Consider the following 27,741-nt stretch of genomic DNA (forward strand, 5'->3'; position numbering starts at 1 on the left):
TGGGTCTACCTCTACCCCTCATCCCCTCTGTAAAAGAGTTTCCACTGATCTAACGGGAGCCGTTGTATGTCTCCTTTTTTACATCTCCAAACCATCTCAATCTGCATTCCCTTATTTTATCTGATATACTAGCCACCCCTAGTCTTTCCCGAAAAACATCGTTTCTTATTTGGTCTAACCTTGTGTGCCCACACATCCACCTTAGCATCCTCATCTCTGCTACCTTCAACTTACGCGTGTGTGTCTTCTTGATGAGATTAACAAGGCATTTATTATAGCATTAATGTGCCTAGAAACAGATCCAAACAAAAGACCAAACATGTTAGAAGTACTAAAGATGCTTGAAAAGATCAGACCAGATCACCTTGTAACTGTATCATCATAGTTACCATATGCATGGTCACAACTCACAACCATTTTTTGTTAAAGAAAATTTATAAGAGCCTTTGGTAGTGAATATACCGAGTTTACTCGATGAAGTCAAATCGCCGATAGTTGAAGATTTGAAGGCAGGAGGGACAATATTCACATTTTGACTTATCAACTAAATCTGAAAAAGTGAATATTGTCATGAACATATTCACTTATCAACTGAATCCGAAAATGTGAATATTGTCCCTCCTGCCTTCAAATCTTCAACTATCGACGATTTGACTTCATCGAGTAAACTCAATATATTCACTACCAAAGTCTCTTACAAATTTTCTTTAACAAAAAAAGGTTGTGAGTTGTGACCATGGATATGATAACTATGATGATATAGTTACAAGGTGATCTGGTCTGATCTTTTCAAGCATCTTTAGTACTTCTAACATGTTTGGTCTTTTGTTTGGATCTGTTTCTAGGCACATTAATGCTATAATAAATGCCTTGTTAATCTCATCAACACATACACATTCTAATCTGCTATCAATGTAATGTTCTTCCTTCTTATCTTGAACAACTGTTTTCACCTGTTGTTGCATAACAGTTTAAATTAAGTTCATCATTATTCAAGAAATACAAAAAGGTCAAAGCTTTGACTTTTTAAAGACTTACCCATGTTATCAGTTTTGTTCCCTCTTCGACAAACGTTGCGTCTGACGGTCTTTTGCCCGTTAAGAGCTCGAGTAAAACTACACCGTAACTATATACATCCCCTTTTGTCGTTGCTCGTCCCGTGTCGAAATACTCTGGAAACACAAGTATTACTTTTTATATGATAATTTAGACTATTTTTTAAATATGACATATTTGTAATATGAAATTCACAACACATTTAACTTTAAAAAATAAACTTTCCATCATAAAAAAACACAAAAGAACAAAAGGGTAAAATTGTAAATTTGAAATATATGATAGTGTATAGATCACCTTCACCTCCAATCATCTATACAAGTGTGCATGGATCGGTTTTGGGTTTAAACCGGACCAAAAATATGTTTCAGGGTATTTGTAAACCGTCTGTTTTAGTTTTTTTAGTTTTACCATTTTGGTTTGAAAATTTTGCGCCAAAATAACAAATCTAGCACTGAGACTTTGGGCCTAAATGTTTTTGTTGATTAACAATTAATTGATTATTACACATTTGTACTTAAAAGTTTTGGGCTACACAATTTCTTAACTTTTATAAATTGTTTAAAAATTTAAAATCTCTTTTTTTGTTTTTCGGTTTTTTGGTTGATAGCAAAACCGAAACTGAACTGAAAATATGTTTTCTAGAAAACATAAAACCAGACCGTCGAGTTTTTTCGGGTTTGGTTATTTTAGCTTAGCTTCATGCACACCCGTGACTACTTGTATTGCATGTTCCAAACCGATCCATATATCCAAAGTTAGTTTATGTATGATAATAATGGGAGTAGTGAGACCATACCAGGGGCTAAGTAACCGAAAGTCCCGGCTACTAAAGTGGTCACATGAGTCTTATCATGCTCCATGAGTGTAGCCAACCCAAAATCCGAAACGCAGGCCTCCATATTATGATCCAACAAAATATTACTCGATTTTATATCTCTATGAATAATATGAGGAATGCAGTCATGATGAAGATATGATATTCCCCTTGCAGCACCTACCGCAATCTTATATCTTGCATCCCAATCTAAAACTTTCTCAGTTGTTCTTCCTAGTCAAAGTCAAACTTCAATATTATGTAAAGATTTATAATACTTTTGAAGAAACATGAAATGAATCTGACCTGATCCAAGACGATGTTCCTCGGTGTTCGAGATAAACGAACCACGACTTCATCTTCTTCTCCGGTAGTTCGAGATCTAACCAAATCTCGGATCGTCTTCTCCGCTCAGATCTGCAATGGCTTTTGGGGGTGTGGAGGTGACTGCTAAGAAAGCTCGAGGATCTCTTGTTTACAGACACAAAAATGGTTATGGTGGTGGCTCTTATTGAGAACAACAACAACCCTTAATAAGGAGGAGGAGACCTCCTTATATAGGGAGCCTCATGGCCACCATCATGGTACCCTAATGGGCCTAGCCCAGTTAGGGTTACCTCCACAAAACCCCCTCAACCCAATAATATTGTATTAGTCCATATAATAAAATAAGCCAGACATAATAAATAAAGGTCATAAGCCGGGTTTAGTACCATACCCCTACAAGCCCCCCAAGTCCAGTGTTGCTCCTAGGCGTGCAAGCGTTTAGGTGGAGCGCTGGACTTCATAAGGTATGTTAGGATATGAGGCGGTTTTTTTTCCCCTTTCTTCGGCCTTGTCTTTATTGTCTTTTAGTTTTGAGAGGTTTTCTCCATGATGGTGACATGTTGTGATCCTTATGATAATAATGGTGCAGAGCTATAAAATAATGAAGCATGCGCGAGTTGCGGCTTATGAGCTATAATATGATGATAATGACTGGCCCACAAGGGCCTCTTCTACGCAGGATGACTATCCCGGCTTGTCTTCAAAATAATAATGGAGTCACAAACGGCCAGATAATAATAACAATGTCATAGGTGCTTGTGCGACTCGTAGCCGAACCTGCAAAAACATATCAACTAAAAGTGGATGTATTACAAGGTTCCCAGCCTCGGGCAAATTATGAGGTGTGCCCAACCTACGTTGGCGCGTGGCCGTTTGGGATATTATTAGGCTCCCGACCTTTATGTTTGGCGCGTGGCCATGTGGGATATTATTAGGCTCCCGACCTTTATGTTTGGCGCGTGGCCATATGGGTTTATAAGGATTCCCAACCTTTAAGTGTGGCGCGTAGCCGTTTGGGATATTATTAGGCTCCCGACCTTTATGTTTGGCGCGTGGCCGCAGATGCTGGAGCTTTCATGAGGTTGCAGAGGCGACTTACGTTGTTTTGATCCACTGACTTTCATTAGTGACCTGCGAATGTTCATAGGTGACCCGCGGCGTTCATAATGATCCGCGGTGATCGGTGTTCGTCTAACGGAGTGTTGATCTGAGGTGCGCGCATGCATGGAGGCGGAGTGGTGATCCAAGGTCGCGTATGCATGGCGGCGGAGTGGTGATCCGCGGGCGCGCATGCATAGCGGCTGAAAGTTGAGCGCGCATGCATGGCGGAGAGTTGAGCGCGCATGCACGGCGAAGGGTTGCGTGCGCATGCATGGCGTTGGAATCTTTCATAGGTGGTGGAATGCGATACGCGACTGCGCGCAAGCATCATGGCGGTGCGCATGTAGAGTGGCGGAAGGGTTGATCTGCGACTGCGGTGGCAGAATGTTGATCCGCGGTGGCGGGTGTTAATCCGCTGTGCCTGTTTTTGTCCGCCTACGCGCATGAGAAAGCGGTTGACACGCCGTGAACGGAATACAAATAACAAGCATGGTGGTCTTCGTGATGGCGGCCTTCATGTCTTCCCGCTTGAACAATGATGCGGATGCAAAAGACCAAATTTTTGGAGGCGCCCATCCTTAATGACGCGGTGTTGTTCCGCGACGGCGCCCACGCATATGGCGCAGTGTTCTTTTGTGATGTGATTGCGTAGTGTTGATCCGCAAGTATGATGGCGGTGTGTTGTTTAGCGATGCGCATGCACGGTGACGAGGTGTTGGATCGCGGTGGTGCGGTGCTCGGCGCCAGCGCGCATGCGTGATGGCGCGCTGCTGCTTCATAGCGGTGGAACTCATGCATGGTGGCATGCACCATGGCGGCCAGATGGTTATCCGCGGTGGCGTGTACGCGTGGTGGCGCAATGACATTATCCGGTGGCGAGGTTCACTTGTCGTGGTGCGCATGAATGTTAGCATTGTATTGAACCACGGCGAGCGCATGCGCGGTGGCGGAGAGTTGTGCCACGGTGATCATCACAACTTGCGGCTTGCTTGCCGGAGCAGGAGGCGGCATGGACTCTAATTGCCCGCCATGTTTTTGTTTTTTCCGGTGATAGGTTTTTCAATGAAATTCTTGGATGATGATAAGAAAATTGGAAACTGGACCCACCGGGTATTTAGGATCCTACCTCCACTAGTCCCCCTAGTCCAGTGCTGCTTCTGGGCGTGCAAGCGGTTAGTTGGAGTTCTGGACTTATTAGGAGTGCTTGTACGGTTTTTTGGACCCGGTGCTTCCCAAATGTACCTTTTTGCATGTATACTTTGCTTCGGGTTATAAGAGGTTTAATCATGATGGCGTGTTGAGCGGAGCGGAGCCGCGTTCGGTCTTGTATTCGGCGCGAAGCCGTATGGGTTTATGAGGATTCGCAACCTTTAAGTTTGGCGCGCGACCGATGGCCGTATGGGTTTATGAGGATTCCCAACCTTTAAATTTGGCGCGTGGCCTTATGGGTTTATGAGGATTCCCAACCTTTAAGTTTGGCGCGTGGCCTTATGGGTTTATGAGGATTCCCAACCTTTAAGTTTGGCGCGTGGCCTTATGGGTTTATGAGGATTCCCAACCTTTAAGTTTGGCGCGTGGCCTTATGGGTTTATGAGGATTCCCAACCTTTAAGTTTGGCGTGTAGCCGTATGGGTTTATGAGGATTCCCAACCTTTAAGTTTGGCGCGTATGTTACCCGCGGTGATCGTGTCGGAGCTTTAACTTGGCCTGCGGGAGCCGTACCTGACCGGCCATTTTTTTGCTCAGAGCGTACATGTGATCCGCAAAAGCCGGGCTTGACCCGCGGAAGCTTTCTTGTGACCCGCAGAGGTTGTACTTAAGCTGCTGGAGTTTCTCGCCATGACCCGCGGAGGTCAGATTTGATCCGCAGTTGCGCGTTAGTGACCCGCGGTATGTGAGGTTGGTCCCTTCCAACATTTAAGTTGCCCGCTAGAGTTATTCATTGATCCGCGGGAGTTCACAATGTGATCCGCCAATTATTATTTAGCGCGTGCGGCATGCTATGGCGGAGTTGAATCGCCGGAGCACGCATGCGGCTTGTTTGTTTCGCGAACGGCGTGGAGGTTGATGTTGATTGCGGAAGCTAAAGTTGACCCTTGAGGCTTTGATTGTGCATTTGTTTCGCGGGAACTTTGCTTGCGGAAGCAAAAGTTGATTGCGGAAGCTAAAGTTGACCCTTAAGACTTTGATAACGCCACGCGGGAACTTTGCTTGCGGAAGCAGAAGTTGACCCTTGAGGCTTTGATAACGCCACGCGGGGACTTTGCTTGCGGAAGCAGAAGTTGACCCTTGAGGCTTTGATAACGCCGCGCGGGAACTTTGCTTGCGGAAGCAAAAGTTGACCCTTGAGGCTTTGATAACGCCACGCGGGAACTTTGCTTGCGGAAGCAGAAGTTGACCCTTGAGGCTTTGATAACGCCACGCGGGAACTTTGCTTGCGGAAGCAGAAGTTGACCCTTGAGGCTTTGCGCGCACCACCAGTAACCATCCCTTCAACACAACACCTCATAGTCAAACTGAAACTCCCCCCAGACGATCTCACGTTCCAAAATCTGACTGGTGCAAAACAAAAAGGACCAATGGGCCCGGAAGTTGAAACCAATGACCCTAAAGAATGGCTCATAAACGAACAACGGCGTTTAATGGACAAATACAATGAGTTGGTAAAACACAAAAAGTTAGCCGATTTAACACAAAGGCTCGCATTTGATAAACAAACCATTCAGGGAACAACAAAAAAGACGCGCGCGCTGGAAGACGGTCATTCTGTTCACACCGAACAAGTTGATATTAGTGATGAGGAAGAGGTGCACAGCATGAAGAAGACGAGAGATACTCATGCAGGAGGTTCACAGCTTCGCGCACACATGCACATAGCACCTGGAGCCAAAGCTGATATGGATTTATACACACCATACAACCCACAAGCGAAAGAGCAAGTGGACGTAACCACACCATATAGGCCAGTCATCTTGGTAAAACATTCAAAATTCGCTGAGCGCATTGCGAAGGCTCCCATTCAACACAAAACCAAGATGCCAAGTGGTTTAGGCAAGTACGATGGTACAACAGATCCAGATGATTTCTTACAAGGTTTTTATAACACTGGAAACTTAGAAAGCTGGACGATGCCAACATGGTGTCACATGTTTGCTCGCTGCCTCACAGGCGCAGCGCGTGTCTGGTTCGAAAGCTTGCCGACAGGACAAATCAATGGGTTCGAAGAGCTATTGGAAAAGTTCCAGGCTCACTTTGTACAGCAGCGCAGACACACGCGCGACCCCGATGACATCATGCACTGCGTACGCAGGAATGATGAAACCATTGAAGACTACATAGCTCGTTTCAATCAGGAATCTCTTGCAATTGGAGGCATCACTGAACAACTCTTGTGCGTGGCCTTTATACAAGGTGCGCGCAGTGATCAACTCTGCAGAGCTCTTGTGAGCAGAGAAGGCATGCCAACCACTTGGGCTAAGCTTATGGAAGCATCGCGAGTCTTCGCGCGAAATGAAAAGCAAATTGCCCAAGACAGAGCAAGAGATAAAAAGCATCAAACAGAAGCACCACGCAACAATGAAAAGAGGCGCAAACAAAACTCCGTATGGTCCAGGTTGCAACAAACCAATTATTCTCCTACAGAAAAGCAAGCGCAACAAAGTTCACCCCAACACCAAAAAGACATTCTTAATCGCGGAGAAGGTGACAAGAAGGAAGGCGGCAGAGAGCCTAACAGACCTCTACCAAGAATATGGACTCCCATCACCAAAACACCTTCGCAAGTGTTAAGCACAGAGAATGTCCAGTTTAAAAACCCCAGGCCATTACTCCATAAGGGACCACCGAACAGTGGCAAATATTGTGAGTTTCACAAATCCACAGGGCACAACACTGATGCATGCCATCATTTGAAGGATGCGATCGAAAAAGATGTGAAATAAGGCAAGTTGGCTCACCTGGTAAAAAATCCAAGACCAGAGAACGAACAACCAGACGGAGCCTCAGCCAGTAAAAAATTCAAAAGAATCTGTGTAGCTGGAGGAAGAAGGCAAGGGCAAAGATCGAGGAAGAGAAGCGCGCAAATCCAAGGGGATTGGCGCGAGCAACAAGTAATCTTTCCAAGAATCAGAGGAGGCCTGTCTATCAGCAGCCCTCTAGTCATCACTGCACGCATCGCTCATTATGAGGTGTCAAGAGTCCTGGTGGACACCGGTAGTGAGTCAGACATCATGTATGAGCAATGTTTCAGGAAGTTGGATCCAGCAGACCAAGCAAGGCTTGAAGTTGTGAGTGCACCAATCTCGGGTGTCTCAAACGAAATTATTCACCCCCTAGGTCAGATACAATTCGAACAAACTATGGGGGATGAGAAGCACAAGCGAGCTGAAATTGTCAACTTCCTGGTCTTGCCCACCACTTCATGCCATAGTATGATCTTGGGCAGAGGAACGATTGCCCAATTCAACGCCATACCGTCACCAGCGCATGGCGCGTTGGGGTTCCCAACACCAACAAGAGTAACATTTGTGTACCGAGATCATTTATGCGCAGTAATAAGTATACCTCGAGAGGGGAGAATGAAGCTTCCAGTGGCAAACAACGCGCCAGAAGAATGGATTCTCAACCCAAAATTCCCAGAACAAACAATCACAATCGGAGCTACGATATCAGATGACACAAGAGTGAGAATGAAAAGATTGCTCACAACGTATATGTCAGTCTTCGCGTGGCAACATTCTGATATGACTGGGGTTCCGCGAGACCTGGCGCAACACTCTCTCAACACATTCAAGTCCGTGGAGCCAATTGCTCAAAAGAAAAGAGTCATGGGAGACGAGAAGACAAAGGCCATGAATGAGCAAGTAGAAGATCTACTGCGCGCGAATATCATTCGCCCAATACGATATCAAACATGGGTAGCCAATCCTGTGATGGTAAAGAAGAGCAATGGGTCATGGAGAATGTGCATTGATTTCAAGGACCTCAACAAGGCGTGTCCAAAAGATTGTTACCCCCTCCCAAACATTGACATGAAGGTGGACTCTGTGGTGCCGTTTAAGCTCAAATGTTTCCTGGATGCCTATAAGGGCTATCACCAAATTCAAATGGCACCACAGGATGAAGACAAGACTGCTTTCAGAACTGACAAGGGTGTTTCTGTTACACAAAAATGCCCTTTGGTTTGAAGAATGCAGGAGCCACTTACCAAAGACTCATGGATGCAATTTTCAACGAGCAGATTGGAAAAAACTTAGAAGTCTACGTGGATGATTTGGTGATGAAAAGCAGGGAGGAAAAACAAATGCTCAAAGACATCAAAGAAACCCTTCGGCGCCTAAAGGAAGTAAACATGAAGCTCAACCCGAGCAAATGCACATTCGGCGTGGAAGAAGGGAAATTTCTCGGCGTAATGGTCACCAAGGATGGTTTCAAGGTGAACCCAGAGAAGGTGGAGACTATCCTCAGCATGCCCTCACCGTCCACCATGAAGGAAGTTCAAAAGTTGAATGGTAGATTAGTATCAATTAACAGGTTCCTAGCAAACCATGCAAGCAAATCTACCCCATTCATTAACACATTGAGAAATTGCTTAAAGAAAAGCCAATTCAAGTGGACGCCTGAGGCCGAGCAAGCTTTCAGTGAGATAAAAGAATGTCTGATAAATCTGCCTGCGCTCACAGCTCCACTACCTGGTGAAACTTTAACGTTGTACCTGTCAACAGGAGAGCGCGCCATTGGCGCAGTATTATTGGTGGATCGCAAGGGAATCCAAACACCAATTTATTATGTAAGTCGGATGCTGACAGATCCTGAGACGCGCTACACCATCATAGAAAAGCTAGTTTTATCACTAACACATGCATCGCGCAAGCTTCATAGATATTTCAATGGTCATCCTATTGAAGTCCTGACTGATTACAACATCCAGCAAGTCTTGCGACGTCCCGCACTCTCAGGAAGGCTGACAAAATGGGCGCTGGAATTAGGGGAGCACACGATCACATATAAGCCTCGTCCAGCAATCAAGGGACAAGTCTTAGCTGATTTCATCGCAGAAATCCCTGAAGGAAAAGTTGAAGAGGCTCAGCGCGAAGTAGACCCTCCGCAAGCCAGTAATGAAGAAAACGTTTGGAGATTATTCACTGATGGAGCTTCAAACAACGAAGGGTCCGGCGTAGGCCTCAAACTGGTGGATCCAGAAAATCATGAGTATACTTACGCAATCAGGTTGGATTTCAAGAGCACCAACAATGAAGCTGAGTATGAAGCCTTGCTGGCTGGTTTGCGCATCGCGCACAAGTTTGGAGTTAAAAAGCTAGAGGCTCATGTAGATTCATACCTGGTAGCAGCACAAGTCAATGGCCTTTATGATGCCAAGGAGAACACCATGCCTTTGTATCTAGAGCAGGCGAAGAAACTCACCGAACAATTTGACTTTTTCAGAATCAAACACATTCCGCGCAGTGAAAATAAGTCTGCCGACGCGCTAAGCAAGATGGCATCAACCAGCTTCGATCATTTTGGCAAAGATGTCAGGGTGGAAGTAATGAGCAACCCGTTAGTGGGTGCGAAGTCAGTTCTTGTAATTCATACAACACCTTCATCATGGATAACTCCAATAATGGAATTCTTGAAGGAGGGAAAGGTACCAGACGATCGCGCACAGGCGAGGAAGATAAGACACAAGTCGCAGAACTACGAAATGCTCGATGGTACGTTATATCGACGCTCTTATCTTGGACCACTCATGAAATGCCTAGACGCTGAGGAAGTAAGTTATGTGATCAGAGAAATACACGAAGGAATCTGTGGAATACATGCTGGCCCGCGCATGGTGATCGCCAAGGCAATGAACGCAGGTTACTATTGGCCAGGCATGTACTTGGACGCGTTAAAAGAGATCCAAAAATGCAAAGCGTGTCAGAGCTATGCGCCAAATACCATGCGGCCTAAGAACAACTTGATTCCGGTGACCTCTGCATGGCCTTTCCACAAGTGGGCAATCGATATTGTGGGTCCCTTACCACAAGCGCCAGGGCGAGTAAAGTTTTTGGTAGTGACAGTAGACTATTTCACAAAATGGGTTGAAGCCAAGCCACTGGCAAAAATCACAGCCGAGGCAATGAAGCAATTTATTTGGAGCCACATCATATGCCGTTTTGGCCTGCCCATGGAAATCGTGAGCGACAATGGCAAACAATTCACTGACAGGAAGATATCCAGTTGGTTCAAGGAATTGCACATCAATCAGGTCTTCACTTCAGCATACCATCCTCAAGGGAATGGCCAAGTGGAACGGGCGAACAAAAGCTTGCTGAATGGGCTGAAGAAAAGGTTGGAAGGAGAGTCCCATGCATGGGTCGAGGAGTTACCTAATGTCCTGTGGGTGCACAGGACATTAAGCAAAACCAGCAATGGCGAGTCCCCGTTCAGCCTAACCTATGGAACGGAGGCTATGATTCCAGCAGAGATTGGATGCCCATCCTATAGAGTGCTCATGATGAGTAAGACGGATAACGAGCAAGAAAGGAGGTTGGATCTCAATTTACTTGAGGGACGCAGAGAGGCGGCTATCATCAGTGAAGCCAAATACAAGAAAAAGCTAGAAAAATACTACAATCAGCGCGTGAAAGAATGTCACTTCAAGAAGAATGATTTTGTCCTTCGGAACAATGAAGCTAGTCGCGCAATACCCCCGGGAAAGATGTCTCCCAACTGGGAGGGACCTTATCAAGTCTCGGAAGAATTGGGAAAAGGCGCATACGCTTTAAAAGATTTAAATGGAAAGAAGATCCCGCGCACATGGAACGCAGCACAACTTAGAAAATGTTTCATGTAAAAGTTGTCAAATTTGTAATCAAGGCTTTGTAAGCCATTATGAATAATGATACGCTCTATTTTAATATGCGTTCTATTACCTTTTGCATACATGTTTCACACTTCCCTTTATTAATTTTGAGCAATATGACAACATTGTATTGACATCAAACTAAAAATAAAACGAAGTAAAACATACATCGCGAGCTTCAAGCTCAGACGCGTTAACGAGTTTTAACTCTGAAACGTCAGGGCCTTAGCCCAATAATATGAGCCTTAGCTCAAATTACTCATAGCATCCATCCTATGTATTGCGCAGCCGGACCATAAAAATACCTAAGCACAACTAAGACAAAGCACACGCCAAAGCATAGTTGTTAAGGTCTCAGGTCGGGGCCACGCATGAGATTATAATGGATATAGACAGAGTAACACATACTGGCACGTAAAGGCTAAAAAACTCATTCATAATTCCCTATAATAAATGCACGATAACGTCGCGCAAAAGAGGAATAATGAAAGGCCAAGGCACGTGTCAGCATATTCAGAATATCGCAAAGTAACTTGAAATATGACAACCGTTAAGGATTAAGTAAAAATAATTTCCTTACAACCTTGTTCAAGTTTCAATGTGTAAGCATACCTTATATTCAACAAGCACACGCATGCAATATAAAGAGATGAATTGGGAATGCGCAAGATGCGAATAAGGGAAAAACAAAATTTCATTCCAAAATATAGAAGTTCACAAATTTACAAATGATGAGGTAGAAACTACAAACACAACTAAAAAAAAAAAAAACAAGAAGGGTTTTTCAAGTCTCTATGTTAATGTCAGCCTCTTCATTTTCCTCATCATTATTTCCTCCCTCAGCATCTGGCGCAGCTCGCTCCTCGTCATCTCCAAATTTACCATAATCAAGCTGTTCGTCTTGAATATAGTCGTCTTCTGTCATGATAGCGTCAGGAGTAGGTCCTTTGGCCACGCCAGAGCCGCTGGCAGAGGTAGCGTTGCCCGCGCCATCATCATTGTCACCAGTCCCTTCACATTCATCAAGTAATTTTTTTAAAGCGCCAAGATCGGGCTGGTCAGCAAGCGCGGCTATCTGTAAGTCACAAGGACCAGTATAAGTACAAAAAATTATGAAAATAAGTCAAGTAAACTCATTAAGGTTAAAATACCTGCTCAAGGATGGGAATTGGAGTATTCAAGTACTTCTCCCCCACCTCAGCCATGTCAGCGCAGACAGCGTCGAGCTGATAAGGGTAGTCGGATGGATTCTTCTTTAGCATGCCATATTCATAACCATCCTTAAACCCCTCAGCCCGACCCACCAAGCGCGACGCCGCATTACAGTCCATCACAAGGGTCTGGAACTCGTCTGAATATTTCATGGAATAAGCGCAACGAGTCACACCCTGTGAAATCAGCCAATGACGATCCTGCGCAAGAGAAGAGACAGACGTCTCAAAAGAAGGAATCTGAGAGTTTAACAACTTAACCGTTTCTTTGGCTTGCTTCAGCTTTTCCTTTTCGGATGCCGCCGCCGCCAAGGCCTCTTTCTTCACTGCTTGCGCAGCAACAAGCTCTTCTTTCAGGTGCGCAACCTCACTTTCCAACAAAGATTTTTCAATATTAACCTGCGCAATAGTTTGGTCACGCGCCTCCACTGCCAACTCCAGGTCACGCGCTTGACGCGCGTGCTTTGCCGCATCTGCCTCTGCCACTTGCAGTTTCTCTCGCGCAGCTTGCAGCTCAAGCCCGCGCTTCACAAAAGCAGCGTTGGAACTAGCCCGGTTCTCGCTAAGTTCTGCTTGGAGTTTCTCAGCCTTCTCTCGGGCATCAGAAAGATTCCAAGCAGAAATCTTAGCCTCTTGCTTGGCCTCCGCAAGGGCATCACGTACCTTTATATAATCATGGCGAAGCTCTTGGGAGGCAGCAAAAAACGCACACCCAGCAAAAAGGTGGTCATTAAGCAAATCCACGCGAACGCGGTCCTCTTGAAACCTCCTTTCAGCTGGAGGAACAGAGTGAGCCCAAAAGTCTTCACATACGCCCAAGGATTGGAATGAGCTCTCTTCAGTGATACTCCAGCTCGGGCGGTATATGTGATCGGCTCCCTACAAGCACAAAGCATCGCAAAGAAACGTTTTAGTTATCTAAACACTAATTTGGAAGTCTGAGCAGCGGAGCAAAATAAAGTTATACCTGAGGAGAACTGGCAGAAAGGTTAGCGCCAGCTGATGAGCTCCTGCCTGCCCCATGAGAAGAAGGCTGCGCCACGAAATCGCGTGGCGCTGTAGGGCTTACGCGGCCACCATCAGAATTTTCAAAATCAACCTCCTCATCATCCTCTATAACAGGTCTCTTCTCCTGCGACTTGGAAGAATCAAAAATAGTCTCACGAGGAGGGCTGCGCGCAGGAGGAGGTGAGGGGGTCTTGACGCTGTTAGAGTAGCGCGAAATATAGTCTCCTGCTCCTTAGTGATCCCAATAAGGGGAGATTCAGTACTTGTTGGAGCAGGAGCAGAACTAACGGCGCCAGCGCTAGCAGTGCCACCAGCAGCTTGTGTGCCAGCTATAATTCCTATGAAAAAACCAACAAGGAGAAATGATTCATGACTTGAACTAAAGGAAAAAATCAGACAATCAAAGCGCAATAAATACCTTGGCGCACCGCAGTCCGCGAATTAAGCATCTCCATGAAGTCCATTTTCCCCCTTTTTGAGGGCAAAACAGAGGACTTCAAAACAACCTTCGGCATAGCCTTGGCACCTTGCTGCGCCTGAGGTTGAGCCACCAACGTTGCCGGCTCTACAAACATTTGAGTGAACAAAGCTTCATTAATAACTCTATCGGAATCACGCTCATAAAACCACAAAATATAAACAAAGTATACCTGTTGGTGAAGACGAAACAGCAGGCGCAGCACCGCTTCCCTTGTCTGCCGCGCGCAGAGATGAGGTGACAGCACCATACCTCGTGTGGACTGGAGGATTGCCCACACCTTGAGGCAAAGAAGACGAGGAAAACTTGGAAGTAAAACCCTTGGTTTTCTCAAGTCCCTTCACTTGAGTAGGAGGAAGATTCTGGGCAACAGAGGCATCATCTTTTTTCTGTTTTTTACTGGCCCCTGCGCCAGTCTTGCCTTTAGCCTTGCGCTTGAGTTTTTGCGCTTCAGCTTCTGCCGCCTCCCCTCCCTCTCCCACAGACTCCAACTCATAATTAGCGAGCGCATCTACAATACGCGCAACAGAAATGTTAAAACCAAATTTGGTATTCTAAGGGCCTAAACACAAATACAAGGGCTTACCAGGCACATCGCTGTCAAAGCAAAATTCTAAGTCGACAGGGATGAACATATCATCGAAGCGATCAGGGAAAGCAACTTCCCCAGCGTTCAGGGCGACAGAGCCACCTTCTGTATGCTCGTCATAGGCGGCGTGGATGTATTCCTTGCTTTCTGCATAAAACAAGACAAGTGATATCAACAAAACGAATTATACTCGCGCAAAATTAATGCAATGAACAAACAACCCACCTGAGCCATCAACATGGATGACAGGCTCAGTCTCGCTGTCAGTCCACCTCTTGCTCATACCAACCCCCACCAACGCTTCCTCGCAAATATTCTTGGCGGGGGATGGTTCAGCAGTTAATTTTTTAACCCATGTGCCCGTTGGGTTCTTAAGGACATTGTCATCCGCGGGCGCAGAAGTGATCGCGCGCATAGTCATGTGGATTGGAATAACACCAGCTTTGACGTAGAAAAACTTCTCAGTCCAGTCATGAAGGCTCTTAAAAGTGACAGTAGAGCATTTAACCTTCTGACTGTGCGGAGTAAACGAAAACCAAGAATCTTGAACCTTTGGTTTATAGAAATATTGAAAGCGGCGAGGAGTAGGCTCTTCGCGCTGAGCTTTGCACATAAACTCAAAATGAGTCATGCGCACCAACCCAAAAGGGTGAACTTGGGATATGTGAATCCCATAAAATTGAAGGAGCGCACCTATAAACCTTGTCATCGGAAGACGAAGGTTACAGTGAGTAAGAAAATGAGAATATAGAGAGATATAGCCGGCAGGAGGATCCGCAGCCGTCTGCCCGGCTGCCGGGAGCAGACAACCATACTCAGGGAGAAAACCCTGAGAAGCAATGAGACCGTCAAGCTCAGGCTGTTTCAACTTGCAGGGGATCTCGTCCCATCTTTTCGCCGTTTTATTCTTTCCCCCTTCCTCCGACGAAGCCTTGGCAACCTGAGTACCCTTGCCGGTTTTCTTCAAAGTAGACATAACCACTGATTTCACACGGCCTTTACTAGGGGAAATTGTGGTGTCTGGGTTATCAGACATACAATTGCGAATCGAACAATAAGGTTACTTTAAGCACGGAATTCAGGGACAAAGACGAAAGCTCTTAATCGGAATGTAAATGATAGGCAAAAGCTCTGAAAATGACAGTGGAGATGAAGAAAAAACCGTTCAAAAGGTTTGGTTTTATGGGCCCAGGAGAGAGAGAGAGAGAGAAACAAGTAATAATCAGATCTACGCTCACGCGCCCCCACTCGCAGGCGTAGGTCAACATAAGCGCGACACGTGTTCCTGACACTGTATGAGGAGACGTGAAAAGCCACTGTAGCACCTCGAGCACACGAAAGGTCTGACACATAACGTCTCCATCTCTGATGCATGTCAACACCAACCAACCACGTGCATTGACGATTCGTTTTAACCAAAGGGATGGAATTTCGCGCAACGCGCGTACAAGAAAAGAAAAAGAAAAAACAAGCCCTATTGAAAAAGCAAACTATTAAGTCTAATATCTATCTTACCTCGCTCGCGCGAGACAAGACACACATTAGACCGGGGGGGCTTGAAGAGGTATGCACCCGCCTTAACATCGAGCGGGGCGGGTCAACCCACAAGATATACACAAGAGGCTTGAAATCAGGATGTCATGAAGACACAAAGCCAAAACCTATGCGCAAGCGCATGAAACATCTGCGCGTGGCGCATATCACATATGCGCAAGCGCATGAAACATCTGTGAGAATAAAGAGAAGACCTTGCGAATCTCCGGGATAGGCGCATAAAGGCCGCGCGTAAGCGACACACAACAAATGAGACAATAGACTAATCCAAATCAGGATAAGGACAACCATGATTGTACTCATCAGACAACCTTCCAGAAGGTATCTTTTAAGGAATAAAGAATGTGCTGATGTTGACAGCTGCCAATGAAGGGTGGACAACTCAGCAAAGCCTATGTGCCACCACGTGATGGCACATGGGTCAGGTGAAATACCTTGGTCAGAGAATAATCAATGAAAAAGCACCTGGTGTCCTAAGTACACGTGGCGCGAAGCAATAGGAGGAGGCCAAAAAGGCCCTAATTGGGTCTGAGCCCAGTCATTGGAAACCCTAATACTATAAATACCACACCACCTCCACAGTTGGAGGGGGGCAAGAAAATATATTCTAAGTCCTTTACTCATTTTTACATCTTGATTATCTTCTCCTACAATACCTGATTCTCACACCGGAGGGTTACCCCAAAGACGACCCCTCTGTCCCTTTCTGAGGGGTAAGCTCACGGTGCTGTTCGTTTTGTAGGTGGAAGAACTCGTATCTCGGAAAACCATCGGTGATATAGCATATTCGTACTCGAGGAACGTTGATCGTATACAAGTAAGTCGATCCACGCTTCTTCAACTTTCATAAAACTACAATCTTGATATTGAAACTTAATAATATAAAATGCAAATAGGAAAATGGTAAGTTCATAATTTATAACAAAGTTTATATAATTGTAGATTTCAAAAGTCAAAGATTTGACCTCAGAAGTCAAACTCATACCATGAAGTAGTGTATCCAAGTTTCCATTAAGCGTTACGTCATAAATCACCAAACTAAAGTTGGTTATGAATTATGAGTTTATGACCAATGCAAGCAGTATGACTAATTGACTATCAAAGTCAACACAACTAAAGTCAAACTTCAACTTCATGTAAAGATTTATAATACTTTCTTGAAACTATAATCGCAATATCGAAACCTAGTAATCTAAAATGGAGATACAAAAATATTATGTTCAAAATTCATAACCAAATTCATATATTTATAAATTAAAGAGTCAAAGATTTGACCTCATAAGTCAAACTCATACCATGTAGCAATGCATCCAAGCTTCCATTAGGCATCAATTCATAAATCAACAAATTAAAATTAGGCGTGGTGTAATAATCATAAAGTGTAACTATATTCCTATGCTTTATATCTCCCATTGACTCCAGCTCTCTTTCAAAACTGCGGTCATTCTCAGTGGATTCTCTTCTTAGCTTCTTTACCGCAAAAGACATCGACTCGTTTAAAATCAACCTATAAACCGTCCCGTACCCTCCGGATCCAATCCTATCTTTATTAGTCAATTTCATAGTTTTCTTCAAAAAAGTACTTGATTTTAGTGACTTCATCTTTTGTGATCTAAACAACACCAATTTGCCACCTACATATGCACATCAAGTTAAATGTTTATATAATATGTAACAAGTAACATATAACATATAGTATATATAGGGGAATGTTAACGTACAACTGAAATTAACGTGCTAAATGTGAGAATCAAATAGAGTAATTATATATACAAGTAGAGTAATTATGTAATTACATTATGATGTAATTACATAATTACTCTACTTGTATATATAATTACTCTGCTTGATTATCACATTTAGCAAGTTAATTTCAATGTTAATTTCATATGTATTTGATCCAAACCCTATATATTATATAGCAAAATAAATAAAAGTTTTACCGGAAAAGGTATCTTGGATCACCAACTGCTTTTGTTTCCATCGACGATAACATAACACCGCGATTGTGATCTTTGATATTACAAATGCTAATATGGATATTGTGATGTATAATCCAAGAAACTTGGTGTTACTCATAATAGTTTTGAAGTGAAGGATGGTGTGTTAGGCATGGAAGCTTTAATATTGTACCATGTTTGAGGAATCTATGTTTGGGATTTGTGTTTTTTTTTTTACTTTTGTCATGGTTTCAAAAGTCATATGTTATAATAAAGAAATGACCATGAGTTTATATTCACACACTGTTTGTGTGTGTGTTTTGAGATCTTGCAAATATGATACCAGAAAAGATATTGAAGATCAAGAAAATGGGAAGCTATAGTGAGAGAGAAATAATGATGATAATAATAATAATAATTGAGATTACTATTATATAAAGGTGATGGCTTTACATTATTTCACTTGACATTCTCTTGTGACTTGTGGGACCCATGAATGACAAGTGACAGGTGTTGGAGTTTGATTGGTACAGAGTAAAGTCAGGTGAGTTTAATGTGTACGAATTAGTAATCACAAAACACAAATGAAGTGAAAGGAAGTTTTATCTCTATTTTATTGTAAGCATTGTCATCTAATTTTTTGTGTTTATCTATAAAATTTAAGTAAAATATATATTTTTTTAATTTTTTTTAAAACATGTTCCTTGGATTATCCATATGTATATCTAACTTACTCACAAACATTTTAATAAATTGTTTTGTCTCGATTTCATATACCTACAAAATAATATAGATTGATAAATAGTAATAATTTAAATAGTGTATAGATAATTAGAGGATCACTATTGTTTTTATTAGTTTTTTCTTTATTAATAAATTTCACTTGACTGATGTTTTTGTTGTTTTTATTTTTTTCTCTATATTTAGAGAAAGTAGGATTTAGAGATTCCAGTGTGAATGTTTAATACATATGTATAATTAATATAAAAAATATATTGAAATGCTTTATCTTTTGGTTTGAATTTGTGACGTAAAGCTAAAGAAAGCAGTTTTTGATGAAACCCTGAATTCACAACTAAAAGTTGATAATTTTTTAATAAATTAAACGATTACATAAGATGGCTCATGGAATTCTAAATTTGACAGTCTTGTCAAATTTACAACTCAACACTTAAATATTGAAATTAAGAAAATAAGAACGTAACTTATGCTAACCGGTGAAAAACACGTGATGCTAAATTAAAAAAAGTTTAAAAATTGCAAAATTTTGGGGAAAATCATAATTAACGAAATCAAACCCTAGATGGTGGAATTTGGGTCCGGGTTGTCGAGACTAATCCGTCAACCAGTAATGGGCTCTGTAATTCCACTCGTAGCCCAGGTTAGAGTTTGTCTTACTTTTTCTAACAAGCCGGTTCAGGAAAGAGTCTGCTAACTCATGAACGAGCTTCTCACCATTATGTAACATTAACAAATTATGGAGTCAAGAATAAATAAAATAAGATGTGAAAGTTATGTCCAACTACTTATTTAGTTTGCTAGTGAAAAGGTTTTGCCCTTGCTACCAGTTGATCTCTTTTAAATGATTACTTTTAAGGGCAAATTGGTCCCTGTTTCCAGAAAAGGAAAAGAATCACATGTGGAATGGTTGTTGGTTGCACAAAGATAAAGAGAACAGCTAGTGATTTAGGTAGAAGTTATCAAGAAATTTATATTTATTTACAACAAGATATGGGCTTTTAGGTCAAACACTTGCAATGAAAATGATTGATCAACCACATTTATTTATTTAACACTATTTTGGACAAGTTTCATTCACATTGCATTGTCGGTACAAGCAAGGTTGTAAACATGTTGAGTATTAGTATTTTCAATAGCATATATTGTTTTTGGATTATACCCTTGATTTGTTTTAAAAACTAGTGTTAATATTTAAAATACAACATTATAGATGCTAGGTAATGTGTAATGGTATCGTGGAGAGGGGAGTGTCATATCAGTCTCACGTCCACGGGACATTGCGCCAGACTTTCGTGAGCGGGTCGTGGAAGACTTTTCTATGGTTGCCTTCACGAGCGTGGGGGACAAGAAAATGTCGTTTAATTTGTTTATAAAATAACTTAAGTTTAATTTTAATCATATTTACATGACCATTATGCGCTTTATTGAGTGTGAGATGATAGCTATTTTCATTTCTTGTAAAGCTCATTAAAAGTTTGGTTTTTACACATATACATCAATACATGCATTGTACATAACCATAAATCTCAATGTTGTTTTGGGGAAAATTAACGTACAAATGAAATTAACGTGTTAAACGTGAGAATCAAGTAGAGTAATTAATATACAAGTAGAATAATTATATAAGTACTCTATAATAATTACTCTATGATGTAATTACTCTACTTGTATATATAATACTCTACTTGATTCTCATGTTTAGCACGTTAATTTTATTTGTATTTGATCCAAACCAATGTTTTAAACCAATGTTTTAATAGAAAAAAGAAAAAGAAATCCATAACCTAAATTCAATTATTGAAATCCATATATTTATCTAAAATGCATTTAAATGTAAAAAATTAAACAATTTTAAATACGACTTACTACCCTTAAATATGTCATAATTTGATTAAGTGAAATTTCAAACATAATAACTTCTTATCCTTAAATATGTTGAAATTTGATAAGACACGGTTTAGACTTTCCCATTCAAAATTGAAAGCGTGTTAGCTTTCATTTTAATGACATTAATAATCTTAAAAACATTATCTTGAATAATATATCCTAATAGACAACCACCTAAATGCAATATTGCAATCCAAATCCATTTGATACAAACAATTTATTTAGATATTATCCTTATTAAAAAAAAAAGCTAAAAGAGTGTGCAAGCAATATACATCAACTAAAACACCATTTTTAACCTAATAATATAAGAGAACAAACACTAGTATGTAATTAAAAAAAAAAGAAACTCGTAAATTAAAAGCCGAAAACCACAACCTTTATAATCACCCCATATGATAAACACCCACCTCTCTATGGGACTGGGACTGCAATAACTTCGCATCAAGCGTTACTCGTTCATTTGACTGTTGTTGACCATGCGTTTGCTTGTAGTACGGGTTACTATTGACCAGCCCTTGAGTCAACTTCCCGCCTGTTGACTTCTGTTGACCATGTGTCGCGTAATGTGGAGAAAGACCAACTGTGTTTGTGTTTCTAACCATTACTCTCGGATCATACACGTCTTTCATGCTTCTGTTACTCTCTAATGGAAGAACCGGGCCCACAACTCGTGCTGATCATGTTTAGCAAAATAGCATGTCACGCACACGCTTGGTTTATGCGGTTAAATGTAGGAAATGAAAGTTTTTAGTTACCTTTGGGCATTCTTGGTGGCGGTCGAGCGGCAGCACTGAAAATATTTGTGGTTGCATCCGCATCTCCACCGCCGTGAGACATGGTATTTTCCACCATCGGTCGGTTGTCAAATGCAGCCAAACATTGTTGCAGCTTGGGAGCAGTTGTGCTTGAAGCAACTGTTGACCTGAGTATATTACAAAATATTAATAAAAGAAAATAAGCTGATTTTAACTGCCAATTTCTAGCTGATGTGGCACTGGTTGATGCCATGTCAGCCAACACATCACAAGTCATGTATGCAAAAGATATTCATATTTGTAAAGGAAAAAAATTATAGCTTTGGAAAAACTAATCTTTAAATATATTTATATTTTAATGTCAAGTTAGATGCCAAGTGGCATATATGATATATATAATACAGTGTATATTATATGGTTGATGCCATGCCACTCCCCACATCAGAAGTCATGCAAAAAGAAAGCTTATGTGCAAAACAAACTCATTGGAATTTTGAAAAACTTATCTTTATAAAAATATAAAATATATATTAAAATTGTCAAGTCAGATGCCAACTGTGAACTGGCATATTATATATTATATTTATATTTATATTATATTATATATAAACACACACACACACAACTTATCAATATTAGAAAAACAAACTACCTTCTGTTTTTATATTTTAGCCTAATTTAAAATTTTGTTTTCTATTTCTACTCCGTGCGGTTTCCCCTAATAAAAATAGGCAACTACATATATCACTTTAATATGCAATCTGTAACGTTTTACCTCGGAACCGAAACATGTTTCCTCTCTGGAGGTATAACAGGCCCGCTTTTACCAACGTTTTCCTCAAAATAAGCAAACTGCCGCCTAAACTGACCAATCGCGCTGCACATTAATATAAACATGTTAACCAATGAGCAACACGATACAGAAAACCAAAACCAATTTCAAACATTAACAACCTAGGATAAAGAAAATTGGAACGATCATTGCCAGCCATGTAATCTTTGAGCAACTGAGGCTGGTATTCTAGAATTTCCCGGAATATTAACTCTCTAATATCATCTTTTGTGACTCTTCGTCTCTCAAACTCAAATTCCAATTTGGAAAACGACTGACATGACGGCTCACGTTCGACTTTCGATAGTCCCTTGAAGTACGGATCGGCTAGGGCTTGTTCTGCAGTCGGTCGGTCCTTCGGGTCAAACGCCAATAGTCTTTGTAATAGCTTAAGTGCGACCGAATCAACTTCTGTAAATTTCTCAGAAAACGACACGGGTTTCTTTTTACGCATATCAGTTAAATACTTTCTTGCCTTATCATTACGTACCTGCAGAGGTTTAACGAGTACCAAATTAATAATTTTCTAAAAGTATGTTATTGGGACTATAGATCAAGATTTTGTAAATAATCATAAGTTTTAAAACGATGTAATTTAACGTACTCTAGAAATGGTGTCGGGTGACGGTGTCCCGAGAAGATCGGTAATGAGTTCCAATTGATGAACAACACTTTTTCCAGGAAAAAGTGGTTTTCCGGTCAATACTTCAGCAAATATACATCCAATGCCCCAAATATCAACAGCAGGGGTATACTGCAATTAAAAAAACAATAAATAAGAAAAATGTATGAAAACAAATTGACACAAGACCTAATAATTTATATTATACCTTTGAATAAAAAGATCCGCATAACTCAGGAGCTCTATACCATCTTGTTGCCACATAATCCTGCAATGTTCAAATAAAACTGAAAGGTGTTATTCGATGTGCATTTGTAGAACAAAATGTGTAATAACTGAATAGGTAACGTACAGTCCAAAATATTGTTGTTGGAGTATCTGTAAATGCAGCCCTTGCTAAACCAAAATCGCATATCTTGAGTTTGCAATTTGCATTTGCTAGTATGTTCTTCGGTTTCAGATCTCGATGATAAACGTTTGCTGATTTCATACAAATTTGAATAAACTTTTGAGTCATTAAATGTTGAATATTGTAATCGATATACTCACACTATGTATAACCTAACATTTTTAGATAACAAGTTACAAAATTTATATAAAAAAATGTCATTTTTGAAACATCCAATCAGGACAAAGGACCATATTTAAGTAAATAGAAATGTCAATGACGAAAACAAGACAAAAATGTACCAGAAATATATATATTTGATGTCAAAAGGTTACCTGTATGCATATATTTCAAAGCGCGAAGCATTTGATATAGAAAAAATCTATGATGCTCGTGTGTCAAGTCATCATTGGCCTTTATGACTTGATGAAGATCAGATTCCATGAGTTCAAACACAACATAAATATCTTTAAAGTCCCGTCTTGATGGTGGCATCATAATGCGTTTAATTTCAACAATATCGGGATGACGTAACAGCCGGAGCAATTTAATTTCCCGCAAAATTCGAATCGCGTCCGACGAATGTTCAAAAATGTTTGTTATTTTCTTTATTGCAACCTTTTCACCCGTTTGCGTGTCCACCGCTGCACAAACAACTCCATAACTTCCTTTTCCTATTATTTCAAGAATCTTGTAACGGTTTGATTCACCATATTCAGTGAAAAACTCCACCTCTTTTGAACTCTGCATCATTAATATAAACAATAATCAACAAACATGTTGAACCTTTACAATCATAATGGCAGATCTCTACAAACAGTTACTTCATGAATAAACATTCCATAAACAAACTAGATCATTAATCGAAAAATCCCCATACGGAACATTTAAGGACTTGATCTACAAGCAATAACAGCATCTAAAACTCACACAAAGCAAGTAAAGATCTGTAATTCACGACGATCATTATTTTTTAACGGTTAAATTTACCATATTTAGTGAAAGACTCAACATTGAAATAAACAATAATCAACAAACAGTTTGAACTCTCTATAATCATAACAACTACAAAACTGAATCAATATTCTCTAGTCTCTACAAACAGTTACTTTATGTATACACATTCTCCAAAATAAATCATGTATCTTGATCTACAAGCAATAACAGCATCTAAAACTCATACAAAAGCAAATAAAGATCTGTAATTCGCGACGATCACGATTTCATAACGGTTTGTATCACCATATTCGGTAAAAAAAACTAACCTTTTTTGAATTATGCAAGTTCAGATAACAATATAATAACATTAAATAAACAATAATCAACACACAGTTTAAATTCTCTATATAATAAAAACTGAATCAATATTCTCTACAAACAGTTACTTCATGAATAAACATTCTCCAAAACAAATCTTAAATTCAAAAATCCCCAAATTACATCTAAAACACATACAAAAGCAGGTAAACATCTGTAACTCGCGACGATCATGACTTTTTAACGGTTTGATAACTAACCATTTTTGAACTCTGAAAGTTCAGATTACACTATAATAACATTAATTAAAAAAAATAATCAACAAACAGTTTAAATTCTGTATAATAACTAAATCAATATTCTCTAGTCTCTACAAACAGTTACTTCATAAATAAACATTCTCCAAAACAGATCTTAAAATCAAAAATACCAAACACATACAAAAGCAAGTAAACATCTGTAATACGCAACAATCATGATTTCATAACGGTTTAATTCACCATATTAGTTAAAAAAAAAATTTAACCTTTTTTGAACTCTGCAAAATCAGATTACAATCTTATAACATTAAATAAACAAACTTTTTTTAATCTCAATAATTATAACTACATAACACAAAAACAGTTACTTCATAAATAAACATTCTCCAAAACAGATCTCAAACTCAAAAACGCATACAAAAGCAAGTAAACATATTTAATTCGCAACAATCATGATTTCATAACGGCTTAATTCACCATATTAATTAAAAAATATTAACCTTTTTTGAACTCGGCGAAATCAGATTACAATCTTATAACATTAAATAAACAACTTTTTTTAATCTCAATAATTATAACAACTACATAACACAAAAACAGTTACTTCATAAATAAACATTATCCAAAACAGATCTAAATTTAATATACTCCCACTAAATAAAAGCATCTAAAACACATACAAAAGCAAGTAAACAGCTGTAATCTGTAAATATAATAACAAATTCAACTCAAATAATAACCAAATTATTTAAAAACTAAACCTTTCTTCTCCGATCCTGCTGCTGCATCTTCAATCAACCTCCAACAGTCTTTAATTTCTCAAAAATCAAATTCAGATAAAAATAATAAAAAAAATTAAAAGATTCGCCGGAAAATCAGCCGGAGATTGAACGGCATTCACCGGAGGTACGAATCAGCTAACCGAATTACTCATAAATGTGTTTCAATTTAACAAATTTGACTCAAATCGAATGGATGATAAATGAAAACCCTAACCCTAATTAACGGCACCGACAACGGCTACTTAGAGAGAGAAGAAGAGAAGAGAAGAGAAGAGAAGAGAATTAATTAATAATAATATGACACCACCACCACAAGTAATACTATCATTGATCGATTGATTGGTTTAATAGATAGATAGATACAAGTAGAATCAATCAGTAGGTACTGAATGAAATGAATTGGGGATTATTATTATTGATTGATTGATCTCAAGATCTTGTAGTGTATGTATATGTTATGTATATTTTTATATGAGAGAGAAACGAGAAATGAGCAATAAGAAATAGAAAGTGGGTTTCTAATTGTTTATCCACCCAACCCAAGTTTGCTTATAGAGTACGGACTTTGCTAACTTTTGAACCTTTAACCTCCTCCTCCTTTTTATATTGTTATTAGAAATGCGTTTTTTTGTGTTTAGATCATCGTATTTGTACTCATACCTATATATGTACCAGTATTAATTAAATTAATTAGAGAGCTTAGTTGCTCTATTGATATACATCTATTTATACATTTCGAATCCCGTGTAAAGTTGTGTTTCTTTAATGCTTTGAGTTCGGTTTAGTTCGTGTTTCGTTTATCTTTTATTAATTTAATGTTTTGACTGTGAGGGAATCAATATAACGGATTGCTTAATAATCTAATATTCGTTCTTTATGATTTTACTTGATGCGATTGAGGGTCCTTTAGGGTTTGTTAGATGAATATATTTAGAAATCAGTTTCCATATCATGTTATTTGTCCATTGCTTGATGATTGTTGATACATGGGATTCTTACCTAGGTAGATTCCTTCTCTGATTGGTTTCGATCTTGTGATTAATTGCTTGTTTTTCTAGTTTACTTGTTTATTTGCTTTCTTGGTTTAATCTTAGTTTAAAAACCCCCTTTAAACATTAATAATAAATAGTCGTCTCGTAAGTCGAGTCTAATTAGTTAATTAACGTAATTTATAGAGTCCTGTGGGTTTGATATTCCGGACTTGCTTAGCTTTAGTACAATTGATCGGTTCACTTGCCGGTGTTTTATGTAGTTGAGTCTTAAGTCTAGTTTTTATTACTTGTTTAGTTTAGTTAATATTTAATTGACTGTTTCCAATACATCATCTATTTTGATAAGATTATGTTTGTTATAACTGGGTTCATGTTGGATTCAGGGTTTGGTTTGGGCGTTCGTATGCTGCCACTTGATAGTCAGTGTGGTGCCGACTCAAAAGCGAAACTCTTTGGCATACCACATGGTGAGATGAAAATCTGGGTGGGTTTGAAATTCGAACTGACAATCTTGTACGAGATCTAGCTTAACTCTTTCATTGTCTTGATTCACAAAAAGTGAAACAAGTGAGAATCAAACTAACAACCTTTTTATATAACTATTACTATTACTATTATTATCGTTGTTGTTATCAATCTGCTTTGGAACTTCGTGTTAAGGTGAGGACATGATGGGAAATTTGGTATTGGTTTGATTTTTTATAGTAAAAGTTTTAATGTTTTATGATAAGGTTTTGTTATCAAAGTTGAGGAACCAAAAAGTAAAGATGTGAAATAAAAATTGAAGGGCTAAAAGTGTATATGTGAAACATGTATGGCATGTTGGAAAGTTACTGTGTTGCGACGAGTACATGGTGGGAAGTCTGTAAGTATTGGTTCGATTTGTTTTGGTAAAAATTTTGTGACAGAAGTTTTATTACTAGGGTTAACGAGCCAAACAATAAAGCTTTTTTTTAAGTAGAGTGGACAAAAGTTAAAGAAAAAACATATATACACAAGAGTTTGAGTGTGGTGTTGTATCATCAAGATTTAATCCCAAAATCATTTCGTATTTGAACCGAACTGAGTTGTACCAAAATTGAACCAAATGATATTGAACTTGTTTAAATGTTTGTTATTAGATTTATACCTTTAAGTCATTACTTTTTGTCAAAAGTTTCAATTCAGTTCGTTCATAAGTAGTTAGCAAAAGTTTTACGTCAAAAGTTCAACCCAAAAGTTCAACGCTCTAACATGTCAAGTTTAAATAGAAAATCGAAAACAACCAATAACTAAACCAAGCTCCGTATGTA

The 27,741-nt window shown here is 39.9% G+C and overlaps 2 protein-coding genes across 2 annotated transcripts; both read right to left on the reverse strand.

The window, feature by feature from the left end:
• Positions 1-697: 697 nt before the first annotated feature.
• On the reverse strand, positions 698-18,073 carry LOC143634335 (receptor-like serine/threonine-protein kinase At1g78530). The gene is made up of 5 exons (XM_077102451.1): positions 17,934-18,073; positions 17,286-17,624; positions 1,856-2,107; positions 1,039-1,172; positions 698-953 (listed from the first exon to the last, which is right to left on the reverse strand). Exons 1-5 carry the CDS (start codon positions 18,067-18,069, stop codon positions 750-752), a joined length of 1,065 nt encoding a protein of 354 aa, XP_076958566.1. The 5' UTR covers positions 18,070-18,073; the 3' UTR covers positions 698-749.
• A 2,698-nt stretch (positions 18,074-20,771) lies between these two features.
• On the reverse strand, positions 20,772-25,715 carry LOC143634362 (mitogen-activated protein kinase 18-like). Its single transcript, XM_077102465.1, has 9 exons — positions 25,437-25,715; positions 23,494-23,902; positions 23,123-23,250; positions 22,979-23,038; positions 22,753-22,902; positions 22,271-22,638; positions 22,092-22,193; positions 21,317-21,483; positions 20,772-21,234 (listed from the first exon to the last, which is right to left on the reverse strand). Exons 1-9 carry the CDS (start codon positions 25,461-25,463, stop codon positions 20,945-20,947), a joined length of 1,701 nt encoding a protein of 566 aa, XP_076958580.1. The 5' UTR covers positions 25,464-25,715; the 3' UTR covers positions 20,772-20,944.
• Between the last annotated feature and the right edge of the window lie 2,026 nt (positions 25,716-27,741).

This window comes from Bidens hawaiensis, unplaced genomic scaffold, assembly GCF_021521415.1.
Source record: "Bidens hawaiensis isolate Kalapana, Puna unplaced genomic scaffold, B.hawaiensis_p1.1 tig00007048_1, whole genome shotgun sequence".
Lineage (NCBI taxonomy): Eukaryota > Viridiplantae > Streptophyta > Magnoliopsida > Asterales > Asteraceae > Bidens > Bidens hawaiensis.